The sequence below is a fragment of the Tachypleus tridentatus genome, chromosome 5 (genome assembly GCF_004210375.1).
Source record: "Tachypleus tridentatus isolate NWPU-2018 chromosome 5, ASM421037v1, whole genome shotgun sequence".
NCBI classification, from domain to species: domain Eukaryota; kingdom Metazoa; phylum Arthropoda; class Merostomata; order Xiphosura; family Limulidae; genus Tachypleus; species Tachypleus tridentatus.
Genome location: NC_134829.1, coordinates 16588552 through 16605834, shown reverse-complemented (window position 1 = coordinate 16605834; position 17283 = coordinate 16588552). Strand labels below are relative to the sequence as shown.

General features: G+C 34.1%; 1 protein-coding gene across 2 annotated transcripts in view; it reads left to right on the top strand.

The window, feature by feature from the left end:
- LOC143250606 (uncharacterized) overlaps positions 1–13306 on the top strand; it is a 54624-nt gene extending 41318 nt beyond the window's left edge. For both annotated transcript variants that reach the window (XM_076501423.1, XM_076501425.1), the window contains 3 exons: positions 4265–4312; positions 8060–8349; positions 9690–13306. In XM_076501423.1, coding sequence (XP_076357538.1) covers positions 4265–4312; positions 8060–8349; positions 9690–10058 — 707 coding nt within the window. In that variant the 3' untranslated portion in view covers positions 10059–13306. The remainder of the gene's footprint in view (positions 1–4264; positions 4313–8059; positions 8350–9689) is intronic.
- The last annotated feature ends 3977 nt before the right edge of the window (positions 13307–17283 follow it).

Sequence of the window (17283 nt, the reverse complement as noted above, 5' to 3'; positions counted from 1 at the left end):
CAGTTCAACTTTTCTGTTGCTCCTCATATGCTAAAGTATAATGCGAGCCCCAGTTGCCCATTAGCAGCAGTAAAGTTTGTATGTCCTGATATCAATTGTAGCAGTCTCTAGATGTATGACTATCCTAAGCATTTCTGGGCACTGGTTAAGATGGATCATCTGAAATATGTAAGGAGGTGAAATGTGTGTGATAGACTAAGTCCATCAGAAAGGACCAGAGTCTCATCCATTATATTGCTGTTGATATTCCCATAAACTCTATTTTTCAGGATGTATATGTCCCTGGACCTTCAAAAGAGAAAAGCACCTTCTTTTAACATTAATTATGTTTTCAGCATACACTGATAGAGGCACACAGAACATGCAGCTGCCTGCTCTGTTACTACATAATAGTAAAAGAGTAAAGCAAATTAACCCTTTTGCAATAGGTCAGAAGTCAAATGTTACTGCATTTATTGACTTGCATTCAAAATTGTATTGAAATACCATTTTATGAATTTATATCAATAAGTTTGGAATCAAATTGTAGATTATAATCCAAACTTTAGTATTATACATGAGTTAATTTCTTAATGTAAAAGTAAATATTACAATAACAATTTAAATATAGATTTTAGTGAGTCACGTGGCATGTTGAATGCAGCACTGTTTAAAAATAGATGTTTCTGATGTCAAAATACTGAGTTTATAGTTTCATATAAATTAGGAACTCAAATTACTGATATTATAAAGCTAGAATATAAAATAAGAACCTCTTTTTTTTTTTATTTTGCTGGGATATAGCTTATGTACTGAATCAAACACACTGACCTTATTCAACTCTTTCCATTTTTAAAAAAAGTCCTTTATATACATTTGCTTGAACATATAACATGGATATCCAATCAACAGCTTAGAATATCCCCTTAGTGTTTTTCTCAGTCATTTTAATTTCTGAAAAGGCTACCACATTCTTTCAAACCAAGATTTCTAGAAGGTAGGTTGTGTCTTTAGTCTGCTTGAAGTTTCATATTTTTTAAATTCAAATACACCTTAGTTACTAAGCTTAATAAATTATAGTGGAATTCTATGGTACCAGTATGGTTATTTGTGATTTTTTTGGTTATTCAATTGTGTACATAAAATCTTTAAAAAATTTTAAAAGGTTTAGCAACCTGTGTCTGGCAGCAACTGAGTTCACAGGTCGTAGTGAGAACAGATAATTGTTTGCTTTACCTCTTGATTTTTGTTTTATATTTTAAGAAAAATAAGATTAATAATTTATTTGTAAATCATAACAATCTATATACGTATATAATGTACAATAATTGAAGTGTGACCATATATTACAAAATACTAGTCCATTAAAATGTAGCCAAGACAATTTTATATTATTGGATACATAGCATAAGTGCAAGTTATGTATTGTTATCTAGGCATGACTGGAATGTCATTATTATAAAAAAAATAATGAAAATGCAGAGCTATGAGACTTAAGCTACTTAGACTAAACACTTCTGTTTTTTTGTTATAATACATAGCCATTCTAGCATGAAAAAAGGATAATTTATGTTTATTTCCTAATTTTTATAATGATTACAGGGTTGGTCAAATGGCAGACCCCACAATGTTAGAATATAGAAAATAATGTGAACTATATAAATTATTACTGAAAACTATCATTTGAAATGTATTTAGAATGTTTTAGAGATTACACAAATAATATTTGAGGTTTTGGGGACAAAGAATAATTTTTTACAATCATAACATGAAATAACTTTTCATTCAAACTAATAGTAAGACAGACTATTTTTACAAACAAATCTTTGTTAAAAATATTTAATTAAAAATCTGATTTTTTTCTGTACAAAATAGTTGTAATCTTTACTAAAAGTCTACCAAATTTTATGAAGATACACATGCTGTATCACAAGTTATAGTGCAAATACTTAACGTATGCAAATGTGTAGATGAGCTTGTGTGTATTATACGGAGCCCATTGCGAAAGAGTTAATGTAGTAGTGTTTCAATTGATTCAGGCAAGTAATCTCATACAACAGCTGAATTCTAGGATATCCACCATGCATTCAGTTCATCCTAGGCACATCTGTCTACAGAAATTGAAAACTAAAGTAATGTTGTAGTTACTCAAGCACTGTTCAACTACCAAGGTTCTCTTTTCGTTTCACTAGTCACTAAATGTGAGTGTGTGTTTGATTTCAAAGTACATAAGCCACAGAAACAAAACTTTACATGGAAGGTTCCTTCATTGTAAACAGGAATTCATGTTAAGAGGAAACTAATCAATACAGCAATTATGCTAAGATAAAAGATTTAATTTAAAGCATGTTAGTTCTATCAAAATCGGGTCGTTATAAAGTAACCATCAGTGTTTTGATATTATAACTTTGAATATGTTTTGTGTATTTTTATGAATTTTGACAAACTTTCAGTGAAAATTACAATTTTTTTTTATTTTTATACTGAAAATTAGCTTTTTTTAATTTAATTATTTTACTAAAGATTTGTGCATGAATATATAGAATCTGAATGTTACTGCTTTAACTGCAAAGTTATTTTCATGATAACATTAGAAATACCTTACTTGATCTTAAAATTGTACAATTTCATGTACATGATCTCTAAAACCTTCTAAATTTCTTTTCACTAAAACTATTTCATCTGATTTTTTCTCAAGCCTAACACTGAAGGACTTAGTCAATTTGACTGACTTTGTAAACCAGCATAAAAAAAATGAAATTAATAAACTTGTTTTTGTTCTTTCTAGAATGATTGCATATTTTAATAGAAAACTACAATTGTTTATCTTAAATAGCCTAAGACTCTTAACAGTTTACATCTGTTTATACTTAATTCCATTGTTTTATGGTTTCTTGAATCATGTCTGTCTAATAATCCTGTAAAATCACTTGTCAAATGCATAGCTCACATTAATATACTGAATTATGTAGTGCATGAATTGTTTGTGAAGATACTTTGTTTTTAGTGTTGTATTTGCTAATTTTTCCATTTCAGTTACTTTTATATCAACAATTGAAGAATGTACATGAAAAACGGGAAGGAAAGCACTTATCTCTGACTTTTTGTTTTATGCTGTTGGTTGCCAATGGAATTTGAGCCTAATTTTTTGTGTTAATGATACTAGTCCAGTAAATAATTATCTACTGCAAGAGTGTAAAATAATAATACACACAAAGCAAACAATAATCTGTAACTATTATAACTAAACTGGATTTCTAACTGACATAAGAGCCTCAAAATAATTTCCCAAGATTCTTGATTTAGTAACAGAAATTTTCAAACTAAAGATGATGTAAATGACACTGTACAGAAACCAACGTAATAATCAGTTGAGGGATTGTAAGATAGAATGTTGTAGAATGTAAAATATTAGAGAAAACTACTAGCTATTTGTAAAAAAAGGATGTGTTAGGTGGGCATGGCAAGTAGGTCTGGTTTTCTACTTTATTGTGTTGAATATTTATGTTAAATTCCATACTTAAGACTTGTATAAAATAAATGGTATGATTCTCATATTATGGGAGATTGAGGATTTTTAAATATCTCCTTTTAAAATTAGGATCTTAAAACCTATTTGATATTAAGATTTGGTTTTTAACTATGTTTTGATGCCATTTTCATTTGTATACATTGATAAAAAAAAAAAAAAGTGATTTAATTAAAATTTGAATTTACCTCTAAAAGATTTTGACATGCACACTTTGACATACCTGTAGCAAGAGGGTAAGAGACCTGGGTATGTATGTTCAAATGTGTAACCCTTACAGCTGCTTTGAGATTACCTTTCAAAAGATAATTTTTTTATGAATTTTATTAATTCTAATCTTGGTTACCAACAGTGAAGTTTATTAATTATGTAGGTGATTTTCTTTTTTTAACTTAGAGGCTGTGAAAATTTTTTATATAAAGAGTTGAGCCCAATGATTAGGGTGCCAGACTAAAGATATGTGGTTTATTTCCTGTTTTTACAAAATAAAACATTACATATTTCTCATTTTAGGTCCTTCCATCTAGTCTATCACTTCACAACTAGGATAGCTTGTGCAAACAGATCTTGTGCAAAATTCAACAAAAATTTCAGTTACTAGTACTTTACAGATAATTTTCTTTAATATATTTTGTCAGTGAAGGAATGTATTTACCCGAAAATAACAAACCAGATCCATTCTGTATTAGTTTTTAGAGAATTTTCTTTTTATTTCACATGTGCTGAAATTACCATTAATATTTATTTATATCTTAGGCACTGATACTCACAATCTTACACCTGAATCTAGTCCTTCTGCTCATGGTAAGTATATAGCAGTATTAGTTAGTTATTATTTACTTGATTTCCTGATTACCACAATTTTAGTTGGTAAAAACTGAAAAATTTATAGATTTTTAATAGCATTACAATTCTGAATGCTTGTGTTTTGATGGTATTTAGTGAGGATCTGAGGAGTAGATTCAAGAAGTCTTGATATAAAATGATAAAAACCCTGTAAACTAAGTGCTTTCAAAAGATGGACCTGCTTTCTTCAGGGGCAAAGAAGAAATGTCCATCTTTTTCTTAAGTGCTCAGGCTTATATTTACTTCAAAGTAGAAGATCTAGCATAGTGCAACAGATGAAGTAAGATTTTGTTTGAAGTTAATATTTTAAAACAAAAACTAAATTCAAGTGTATCTCTATTACATTTTTCCTTCCTAGTCTTCTTCCTACTTGAGTGTTTTATGCTAAAGTGTGATAACCAAACATTGGTATTTGTGTGACGGTTGGTGATTATCCTAGATTTCTAACAAGAAAGTTCATTGGACAAGTACCTTATCTTATAGAAATTAAGAGAGTGAAATGTATTTGTAAGATTACAAAACTACAAATGCTGGATAGAGATGAATAAAAGACTAAAAGATCTGATTTTTTTCAAAACCAAAAGAAGAAGAATAAAGTAATAGAAATATCAGTTTATATCAAACTATTTTATAATTTGTATTTTTTTATTCAGTGCACATTTAATATAACATTTTTGTTTAATAATAGAAAAAATTAAATAACAGTATTTGAAAGTTATAATCCTTTTGAAGTTTTTTTCTGAAAATTATTTGCCTTAGAAAGAAAGCATAAGATAAAAATGTATGTACTTCAGTAGTGTTTCTTTTAAAATCAATAGTTTAGATCTAAAATGTATGTGTGTCTATGTATCTTTATTTGCATATACAACACGCATCCAGTCTTGAAGATGATCACCCAAGTTTCTCTCTCTCACTGTGGGCTCAGTTGATTTGACCTAAAGAGTAACTCCAAATTGACCTTTAGTTTTCATGCTATAGCTTCTAATGTGTTTTGTGTATCTTCACAAAATATTGCAACTCTCAGTAAGCATTAAGAGTCATTTGTAGACAAAAGCAAAAGTTTTAATAAACTGACCTTTAGTTTTCATGCTATAGCTTCTAATGTGTTTTGTGTATCTTCACAAAATATTGTAACTTTCAATGAGCATTAAGACAAAAGCAAAAGTTTTAATGAAGTATTTTTACTAAAAATTTCAATATGAATATATGGAGTCAGAGTGTTGGTTACTCAGTCCAAAATAATTTTCACATTAAGGTTAAGAATACTTTCTTCATCTGCAAAATCTCAAATTTCATTTGCCATAGTCTCTATGACCTTCTTAATAATGTTCAGGTGTTTATTATTTTTTTCAGTAAAACTTTATATTTTATCTGTAATTTTCTCTATCCTGATTCTACATGAGGTTGGTCAATTTAACCGATCTTGTAACCACTAAGGAAATTTGAAATAAATCTGAGTTACCCTTTTTTTTTTTCTAATTTGTTCATCCTAAATAGTTTTAAACTCATAACTGTATGCATCTATTTATGCTTACATTTTATTGTTTTATTGCTCTTTTAACCAAGTCTAACTTCTAATCATGCCTTTGGGTCATTCCATGCCAACTCACCTAGAGCTTCTCAGTTCATATCATAATTTCCTTGAAAAAATTTAAGCAAAATTTTTATTTGATTTATTCAGATATGCAGTATAGCTTTTGGACTTTGCATGGGTGAATAAATCAAAATGAAGTTTTTGCTTGAATATTTTCAAGAAAATCTATAACATGAACTGGGAAAAGTTGTTCTTCTCTGGGTGAGTTGGCATTGAATGACTCCTTTCTAATTGTAAATTACTTGTAACATGGACCTCATGTTATGCTGTTGAATTACATTATTCACGAGCTACTCCAAACTGGTCTTGTGCATGTTTCATGAAACACTTTCATGACATTATTTTATTTTATTTAAGTAATTTAAGGAGATCCATATTTTTACATTTTCGTTACTGCTATAATAATAAAGAATAAATATGAAAAAGAAGGGAAATACTTACCTAGATCAAGGTCTTTTGTTTGCTGTTGATGACACTTAACCTTACTTTTTTATATATACTAATGGTTGTGATGCATAAAATATTTTTTTTAATTAAATAATGTACCAAAGAAAATAGAATAATAACATTCAAAAAATAGATAATTTCCTATAACTGTCACAATTTTTCTGGCTTTCTAAGTATGTGACAAAAGCAGTTACAAAATCATCCAAACCAATTGTTATCTCCAGAGTAAATATGAATAGAAACACTAGCATTATTTGCTGAAACACAACCATCATGGGGATGCTTTGCAAAACCTTGCCAATTTAGCACTGCCACTTCTTTGATGCCAGGGCACATATGCAGCTAGTTAGCCTTTAGCAGTACACAAAATTTCCTTTATTCATGTATCAGAAGGATACTCTAATCTGGCTTTGTTACTGTTACTACAGGTATCAGTGCAGGCATTTTACTCTCCAACACCCAAGTGATGCCATATTTTATTTTGCATTCCTTTCAAATCTGCTTATTCATGAGGATATACTTTCAATCTTCTGACATACATTTGCTTATAGGTGACACCAATCATTTTCATAAGTGGCTAAAATTATCTAAGGATCCACTATTTTATGCATTGAAGTTGTCCTGATTGATAGCTTATTTTAGGTCTGCAAAGAACCCTGATATGAGTATTTTTTAAATGTATTGGCTCATGTTTTTCTAACAACTGAAAAAAAAAGAATTTAATGTTAGCTATTGTTTAAATGGTATTTTTTGTTGAAAAATTGCAGCTAAATATGACAAAAAAAAAAAAAAACAAATGTATTCTGACTTTCTACACCTATGGGTGGAAGAGAATGAATCTGAACCATACTTTAATATTGGTTGGCATTTTGTGGGACGTAAGATGCTACCAAAAACTTGGGAAAGGTGTACAACAGCAATTTTCATTGCAAAGTATTCATAAACTTAGATAATAAAGATGTATTCATGCATGGCTATATCTTTTACTAAATTAAATTTAAAAACAAAGGAATATTAATCAATTTGGGCACCAGGACCATCTAAAGTGAAACCTTGTGTATGTCATATCTCAGCCATGGTAAATAAAGTGCTGTGTTTTGTAACTGGGAGAATTCATAAACACAAACATAAATAAATAAAGCCATCCACATGCCCCATACAACATGACCAAGAATGATTTGTATCTGTAGGAATGACACAAGTTGCTTTCATACATACTTGATCAACTTTCCTATACCTCAAACAGTCATACTGTTCAGACTGTGGACATAATACCTATGGATCTTTATCTAATGAGAGTGTTAAAATGGGCACTGAGAAACCATTACGTTCATATATATATATGATGGGTTATGGAAAACGTACAGGGAAAAGTGGTGTTTTCCATGTGACAATCTTACACCGGATTCTTTTATAATGTAAACTATGCCTCTGGTCTATTGTTCAGCTGTATAATTAATTATCAGTAAAAGTATGACCCATGTGGAAATATGAACTCTAAGGACATAGTAAGATAAAAAAAAAAAAAAAAAAGTTTTAGTGTAATATGTTCAGCCTCGGTACAACCTGCATTTTAGTCTTAAACTTTTGATAATTTCAAACATTTTGTAGCTGTGTGTTGAGTTTCTAAACTTGCATTCCTTTGCTTTTTGCTTCTACTGTAGATCATTTAATGAATAACCTGCCTGTCCGCAGTGTCAACCCTCAAGTATCAGTTCTCTATTCTCATGATTGTTTGCTGCACACCCAAGTTGTTGAAGCACTGGCTAAGTTTCTAAAGATTAACTTTGGGGTTAATGTCCTTCTTGATGTTGAGCAAGAACATGAAATTATGATCAACCCAGAAGGCTGGGTTCAGGAATTTGTTGACTGTTCCAAGAGAAGTAACAAGAAGATTATTATTATTGAATCTGAAGGTGCTGTTAAACAACAGTGGGCTCGTCAAAGAGGAGAGGTTTGAAATTCTTGACTTACCACAAAGTTTAATTAATTTTAGTTGAAGAATGATACAAGGAAATAACTATAAGATGTTAAAGGAAATTGCCTATTTAGTTTGCATTTGTTTTTACTGATTCTACAGTGTTCTGTAGGTTTCAAATCTTTTACAGTTTGGACTCTTCCTGTGACATAGTATCAATACTTTCCTGCTATTATAATTTCTTTCTTTATTTCATGCAGTAATAATTCACCTTTTTAATAATATATTATCATTCACATTATTCTCTGTGTATAATGTAAATAATTTGTAGGATTCTTTGCAATATATATATTTTAGTAATTGCATTATGAATCCAACAAACTAAATCCTGAAGAAATATTAGGTTACAAAACAGATTTTTTACATTCTAAAGATAAAACATTTTTGTGTATCATTTCAGCAGTCTTATTCAGTTGTAAAATATTAGAACATTAGCACATAACATACATGCTTTCTATGTTACAAGACTAGAGTATAGTAAGTAGATCTCTGAAGATTTACAGGGTATCAGTAGGGTATGTAGCATCTCCAGTGATTTTCAGGATATAATCAGAGTAAATAGTATCACTGTAGAGTTACAGGATATAAAAAGAGTAAGTAGTATCCTCTAGTGTTACAGTAAGTAAGAGTAACACTAAGATGTGTATTAATTAAAGTACAGAATATTAGTAAGGGAGGTATGCGTGCTTGGCATGTGTTAACAGTCTGATTTCATTATCTTACTACACCATATCAGTTTTACTGAGCTGAATGTTAAAATCAGGGTTTTCTCACAATTTCTTGGATGTCTCCTATTTGATTATATCTGTTTTGTCACATCAAATCCATTCATTTCTGGTTAATAATAGGATAGCAAAACTTTAGAAATGGAGAAAATTGAAATACATATTTTTAATTGGAAACTATACTAAAATGTGGCAATATTTATTTTCCATTTTATATGGAATTAATTTACTGTTGCTTGTATTTTACAAACATACTGTTTATTCTCCAACAAGCATATAGCTTTATTTTGTGTTGTTTGGTTGTATTTTTTTGTTGTTTTTTTGTTATTGCTGTTGATTATTTGTTTGGATGACAGTTTCTAATTTTTCACTTTAATTCATTCACAACATTCTAACTTGTTAGTACAGCTATAACATAACCTTTTAAGGAACATTATCTGTTTTTTGTAGCTTTATAACTTGTTAGTCTCTATATCAGGTTTTGTGAATTTTTTATTTCTGTGTTTTAATCATGAAAGTAAAAGGTAATAAAAAATTGATATGTAAAAAAAAGTTCAAATTGTAAACTCTTTTTAATTTGTATGATTTCAGAATTTAAAATCAACTTTCCATCATCTGGATTCCCTATTCATGTATGGACTTTCAGCTATAACAAGTGATTTGACAAAAGCCTCTTCTGATTATGAACACCTGCTAGTACTTCGGTTCCCATATACTCCAGAACTTTATGTTCTGGATCATGTAGTACCAAACCGCAGATATCTGATACCCGACCACATGTTAGATCTGTACCATTCAATGTTTCAGCACATTGATTCTAGTATCCAGAATTCAGAAGAACTCTTAGCTCAGTGGCAACAATCTCCAGCTTATATGGGCTTACTTAATGCTTTGAAAGAGATGGAAAATTTCACCAATGCTAACCCAAGCTATATGGATGAATATTTGCTTAAAGAGTAACTCATCTTAGAGCTAACCTAGAAATGATAATAAGGAAAAATACACCATTTGCTCAATAACATATTTACCACTGAAATCTTTTTTTTCTTCTCTTTATAAATATTACAGTAATTAATGAAATTGTTAAGCATTGTTTAATCCTTTTGGTTTTTGTTTTTTTTTGAATAATACAATATTCCCAGTAAAATCACTTGTAATTTGGGGTAGATTTACAGTGTTAGATAAATGATTGTGCCAAATAATTACATGCAAAATGGTTGTATTAATTATCTAACACACAGTCATCCAGTTTACACATCTGTGCCGTTTATGCTAAAGATTGTACAAATCTTTATCATTTGACACTACATGTTGTTTAGGCTGTATAATAAGCGGTTCTGAGCAGAGGTGTATATCATGCTGTTTAACTCAATACTGCACAGTATTTTTTTTTGCAAAAGTACTTGAAAACATAACAGCAGAATATATTGATATATCTAACTTTAATACATGTTGTGAAACTGAGCACTATAAATAAGGTCTTTCTTTCCTTTCTGATATACATTAATATGTTGAACAAATAAACACAAATGTTATAAATTTTCAATAAAATCCAGTTAATTTTGATGTGAATATTAGCTTCCAGAATGTGCTTGAAAAAAAACATTCTGAAAGTACTTGAAATCAATGTAATTCAGTATGAAGAATATGTAGAATTTCAGCATACCTTAGTCTTTATTCTTCTTAATTTTGATGTTGAACACATTGGCTATTTTCTTTTTATTGTTGAATTATAATTTATGGAAAGTAGAAGTTACAGTTACAACAGAAAATATTCATACACCTGCGTTGTGAGTAGTTTTTTCCTTATAACTTAAAAAGTATCATGATTAGGATAATGAAAGTATGGTATGTTATAAATATTATGCTAACACAAGTCTACATACACATTTATGTAAATTGAACAACAAATAAACTGTTTATAAACAAATAACCAAACATAAAAGGGGCAGAAAGTGTTTGTGCATCTACTTTAATGGTCAGTTGTGTAGCCTTTCAGGTGAATTACTTGGTGCAATCTCTCCTCATAGCCCTCCATGATCATTTGACATTACTCAACTGGTGTTTTCTTCCATCCTTCTTCACAGAAGGCCTCCAACTCTCACACATTTTTCTTATGATGCTGATGAACCCTGGTCTTCAACTCATGCCAAATGTTTTCAATTGGGTTGAGATCAGGTGACTACGATGGCTACTCCAGAATGCTTATAGAGTTCCTCTGCAACCAGGATTACACATATTTCAATGTGTGCTTAGGGTCATTATCGTGCTGGAAGATCTAACGTCGCCCAAGCCACAAGTTCTGAGCATCATTCTTGATATAAGTGCCTAATATATCAACGTACTCTTCTTTTTTCATGATTCCGTTGATGCAGTGAAGGCTACCTACACCAGAAGAGCTGAAGGAACCCCATAGCATGATCGAGCCCCCTCCATATCTAACTGTAGGGACAGTGTTCTTTGGAAGATTTCGTTCCCCTTTCTCACGGAAAATATTGGAAACATCATTGTGGCCGTAAAGCTCAATTCTAGTCTCATCTTACCAAAGAATACTCTTCCAATAGGTAAAGGGTTTATCTACATGCTTTCTTGCATACCTCAATTGTGCTTCTAATTGAACAGGCTTTAAATATGGAGTTCTATGAAGATGGCATGCTTTGAACCCAGAAGGGCATAACGTGTTTGTAACTGTAGAGATGCTTACTTCAATCCCAGTTTGTGAATGCCATTATGTGTTAAACGAGGGTTCCTACTAACTTCTCTGAGAAACTTCCTGTTGGTTCTCTCTGGAATTTTGGTGGGGTGTCCTGAAGGAGGGAGGTTAGCAGTTGATCCTATAAGCTAAAACTTGGCAATTATGCTTTGAACAGTAGATTTTGGCACATTACATTGTGTAGCAATACCGGAAAGAGACACACGAGACTTGTATTTTACAATAATTCAGTTTTTTAAATCACTGGACAGTTGTTTCCTGTTTGCCATGATGACCAAGCAGCTGATGATGGAGACAGTGCTACATTGTGGGAAATACATTTTTTGCTGGCTAAATTCCAATAATTATGAACCCAGTGTCTAGTTCTGGAATGGTATAATGTAGTTTATTTGCCAAACTAAAACTTTTTATGGGAATATCAATTTGTTCACACATTCTGAACTGTACAAACACTTTCTGCTCCTCCTATTTTTGGTTATAAACAGTTTGTCATAAACAGTTTATTTGTCATTTAATTTACATAAAAATGTATGTAGATGTGTGTTAGTATAATATTTATAATATATTGTACTTCTGTTAGCCTAACCGTGATACTTTAAGTTATGAGCAAATAACTACTTAGGATGCAGGGGTATGAACACTTTGTTGTAACTGTCCAATCATAGTAGTGACTAAGCTCCAAAACTATGTGCATATTTGCATTTAATACACATATCTGAAATATTTCTTCTGCTGGTATTTATACTAAATAGTTGAAATTGTGTTACAGGATACATCAGTATCTCTTGTTATACTATTTTATATTAATTGTTTTCATACAAGATGTGGTAAAGACTACACATGTACAAAGATTATAATTTAAAAGGCACTTCTTGGATCCATGCTGGTTCTTTTTGTGTGTTTTTCTAAGCTTGTAACAGTTTTTCAAGAAGGTTAAATTAATATTTTGGTTGTTTTTGGTTTGTTCATATTATCGAGAACTTGTTTTAACATTAAATACAAAAATTGTATTTGTCAATTGTTTTTAATCTACAATTTATAATATTTTCTAAGGTTTATTACCTCCCATTTTATATACATTTTTATCTAGTATACAATAACTTGTAGTTTTTCTGAGAAAATGGAATGAATTTTGGTATACTAATTTTTTTATAAGATTTTTATGTTACATATGTTACCTGTTAAATTCATGTTTTAGTAACAATGACAAGTTATGTCTCAGACACCAGCTTTAATTACTCTACATCTGTAGCACCAAATTCAGTCAAAAGGACTTGGCTACTTAAGTTACATAATGTGTATGGAAGTACTGTTAACTATTCTAGAGAAGTAAAGCTTGACATTTTATTTTGATAAGATGAAATATGTTAGATATATAAAAAGCTGTGTGTTAAAAAATTCTTACTGGTTTAGTTAATTCTCATGAGCTTTAATTATACCCATTTTAATGCCCATAGTTCAGCTATAAAACTTGAATAAATGTATACTTCTGTGACTTTTCTGAATAGTTTATTTTCCTCTCATAATTCACCACTAAAATATTTACAGACAAGAAATCACAAAAGTATGCAAGTAATAAAATTGGACTTTAAAAATTATTATATATAAGAGAACACCAAAGTACTTGTCTTTATGAATATTTAAATATATAATGTGAAAGTATTATATAATATAACACTCGAGTGTCTAGTCATGTACTTTGCCTTCACAAATAGTACTTACACATAAACCTGGCATATTCTTGACATACTATCTACAGTCATATGAAAAAATTAGGGCACCCTATGAAAGCCTGTGTATTTTTGTAACAATTTTGGATATATAGATATGTAATCTCAATTTTAACATTACTGAGAGATTATAGGAATATAACTAAACAATTAAAACTGAAGAAAAGACTAAGATCTTCTGTAAATGCAATTCTATAAAAATGCATATTCTAAGTGAGGAAAAAGTTAGGACACCCTACCCCCTAATAGCTTGTGTTACCCCCTTTGGCTAAAATAACTGCAGTGAGATGCTTCTTGCAGCCATCAACCAGTCTCTGACATTGGTCTGAAGAAAGTTTGCCCCACTCCTCGATGCAGAATTCTGTCAGCTGCAAGATGTTTGAAGGATTTCTTGCATGTACAGCCAATTTCAAGTCACCCCACAGCATCTCAATGGGATTGAGACCTGGGCTTTGACTCGGCCATTCCAGGACTCCATTTCTTAGTTTTCAGCCAGTTCTTGGTGGATTTACTGGTATGTTTTGGGTCATTGTCGTGCTGCAGGGTCCAGTTCCACTTGAGCTTTCATTTTCTTATAGATGAACTTGCATGTTTCTCAAGTGCCCTCAGATACACAGTAGAATTTATGGTGGATTCTATGATTGTGAGCTGTCCAGGTCCTGCTGCAGCAAAGCAGCCCCAAACTATGACACTTCCACCTCCATGCTTCACAGTTGGTATGAGGTTCTTTTCCTGGAATGCTGTATTTGGTTTACGCCAAACATGTCCTCTGTTCTGGTGTCCAAATAATTCAATTTTGGACTCATCTGTCCAAAGAACATTATTGCAGAAGTCCTGGTCTTTGTCTACATTCTCTCTGGCAAACTTCAGTCTGGCCCTGATGTTTCTCTTAGAGATCAAAGGTTTCCTCCTCACACACCTCCCATTCAAGTTAAACTTGTGCAGTCTCTTTCTGATTGGAGAGGCATGCACTTTCACATCAACAGTAGCCAGAGCCTGCTGAAGGTCCCGTGATGACATTTTAGGGTTTTTGGAGACCTCTTTTTAGCATCTTGCAGTCTGCTCTCGGAGTGAACTTGCTTGGACGACCAGATCTGGGCATGTTAGCAGTTGTTTTGAAAACCCTCTACTTGATGAATATATTCTGGACAGTGGAATGGCTGATTTCAAAATCCTTTGGGATCTTTTTAAATCCCTTACCAGACTCATAAGCTGCTACAATTATCTTTCTGAAGGCCTCAGACAGCTCTTTTGCTCTCATTTTGAATTTATTTATAACAAATAAAACAGGACAAAAAGGCAAGACAAAATATGTACAAACAAAAAAATATATACAAACAAACAAACAAAGCGAGAGCAGAGGCAGGGCGGCTCAAAAGCCAGTCCCCCACCAATGCACAAAGGGGGCGAGACGTTTGGCCGCCAGAGGTGGTAAAATGTCCCGGAACCCAGACCCTGCTAGTTCACATCAAGGCAGAGTAACAGCCGAGAGCTAGCCCTTCCCAGCATCGAAAAGTACGAACTTGGCGTCTGCTCGAAAACTAAATTGTTACGAGCAAGCCAGATGACGTACGTAAAGGTGGTTAGAGTGTATTGAAAGGAAAAGGCCAGGTGGCGAGGAAAAGGGACCGGTACATGGTATAGGATGGTCTCTGCCGAGAGCGGCAGGACCCGAAAAAGGCGAGCAACTTTCTCCCAGATCTCTGCCAACGTCAGACAGAGAACCAACCTGTACAGGACAGACTCCATCTGAGTGTGACACACTGGACACAACTCAGTTGTACACAAGTTCCACAGGTAGGTACGCTCCCTCACTGGCAGGATGTTATGCACTGCATGCCATTTGAAAAGCTTGGAGGTAGCGATCAACATGGTGCAGCGCAACGCGGCCCCAAACAACATTCCACGGCAGAGCAGGATGGTATCGCTCGATCCTGTGGGAAACATGCAGGGAGCAGCAGGCGGTAGAGAGAACGGGAATCCGTCGGTACATCGGCAAACACTGTACGACACCGCCGGATTGCCGCAGCAGCGTCAACGTACCAAGTAGGAGGGTTAAAACACGTGCCTGCAGGCTCAAAAGGAACACTAAAGATCCTGTGCCTCGTGCCAACCAAGAATCTCGCGAGGTGGCAACATAGGTGACCCGCCAAAGACAGACAGAAAAGAGAATGAAAGACACTGGGTCTGGACACATGAGATGCCCAGACCACCCCTACGATGCGGCAGCGTCAAGGAGTGCCAAGACATCGCCTCAGGCCTGCCACCTCACAGGAAGGCACAGATACGGCATTCGATGGCTCGAGCAGTGCAGTCATCCAGAGGAAGGATGACCCCCAGGTACCAGACCAAGGGGTGGATCCTCCTCAACCCTGTCAAACAGGTTGACATGGCAGTAGTGTTAATCGTGCACTGCTGAACCAACATGCTGAGAAACTCACTCCCAAGCATCCCCAGGACCTGCAAGAAAATGAACCCTGACAAAGGTGATTGGGGAGGGGGTCCAATCCAGACCACACGGGGAGTCGGCAGACGAGGCCCATTTGCCAAAGTCCCGCACATGAGACTTGGGGACATTCAGCTGGGAGGCGCTGGCCCGAGAGTAACAATGGACGATGGCCAGTGCTGAACCTAAGGATGTAAAGTTCTTGAGGAACAGGTTCACATCATCCTGTAGAGTGTCTCAATAGTCGAGAGGACCCAGCGATCTGTCGATCTACCATGAAGCAAGGGAGACTAGATGTCCTGCTTGCCCCACAAGGCCAGGCAGAGACCCTGTGAACGCCATATGCCAGCTTGCCTCAGCAATGAGGCACAGGCCTCCTTGAGACCTGCCCAACAAGACTCGACAGAATATAGCCCTCAAACAAGGGCAAGCAAAGAGTCTTCAACCCCAATCTTGGCAAGGAGGGAGATGTTGGGCCTTCACACACCAGGGCCCCGAAAAACGGTGACAAAGTTCCAAAATGTGGTGAGAAACGCCCGATGGTCACACATGAAATGAGACATCCCCAACACAATGAAAAGCAGCCCTGCCGAAGGCCAGGTGTCACGTATAACCTATAAAGGCGACAAGAAACGACCTGACCAGTCCAGGTAGCCATAAAAAGCAGAACCATGCAGTGCACGCCAGACATCGCAAAAGGCAAATTCCAACAGCACTGCATGCTGCATACACTGATCAACAGCAAGAGGGTCATCTCCAATCTTGTCGAAGGGAGGATCCAAAACACAGTTGAAGTCACTGCCAAGGACAATATCGGCCTGTGCAACCATGAACATGTCCAAGAAGAAGGCATCCCGGTCCAGACAGGCGCATAGACATTGACAAGCTGAATCTTATGACCCCCAGTGACAACATCAACGTACACCACCCGCCCCTCAGCATCACTGTGATGCGAGGATGGTCCCATGAAGATGCATGTGAAAAAGGATCCCCCACCCCACGCGAACGTGTAGTGCCAAACAACCCGAAGGCACAGAGAGAGTGACGGGAAGAAAATGAAAAAATGGTCCCTCCGAGAGGCAAGATGGGTGTCCTGCAAAAAAAATAGCATCAACTGCAAAGTGGTTGAACAGGGAGAATGCGTAGAATTGCTTAGCAACGCTACACATGCCCCGGATGTTAAGAGTAAGGCAGGAAAAACCCATCAACCAATCAGAGAACTCAGTGATGCTGCGGCTTCGACAAAGTTGAAGGAGGCAGGGGAGCGTGTGGCCTCTTGAGGTTATCTGGCCCCCA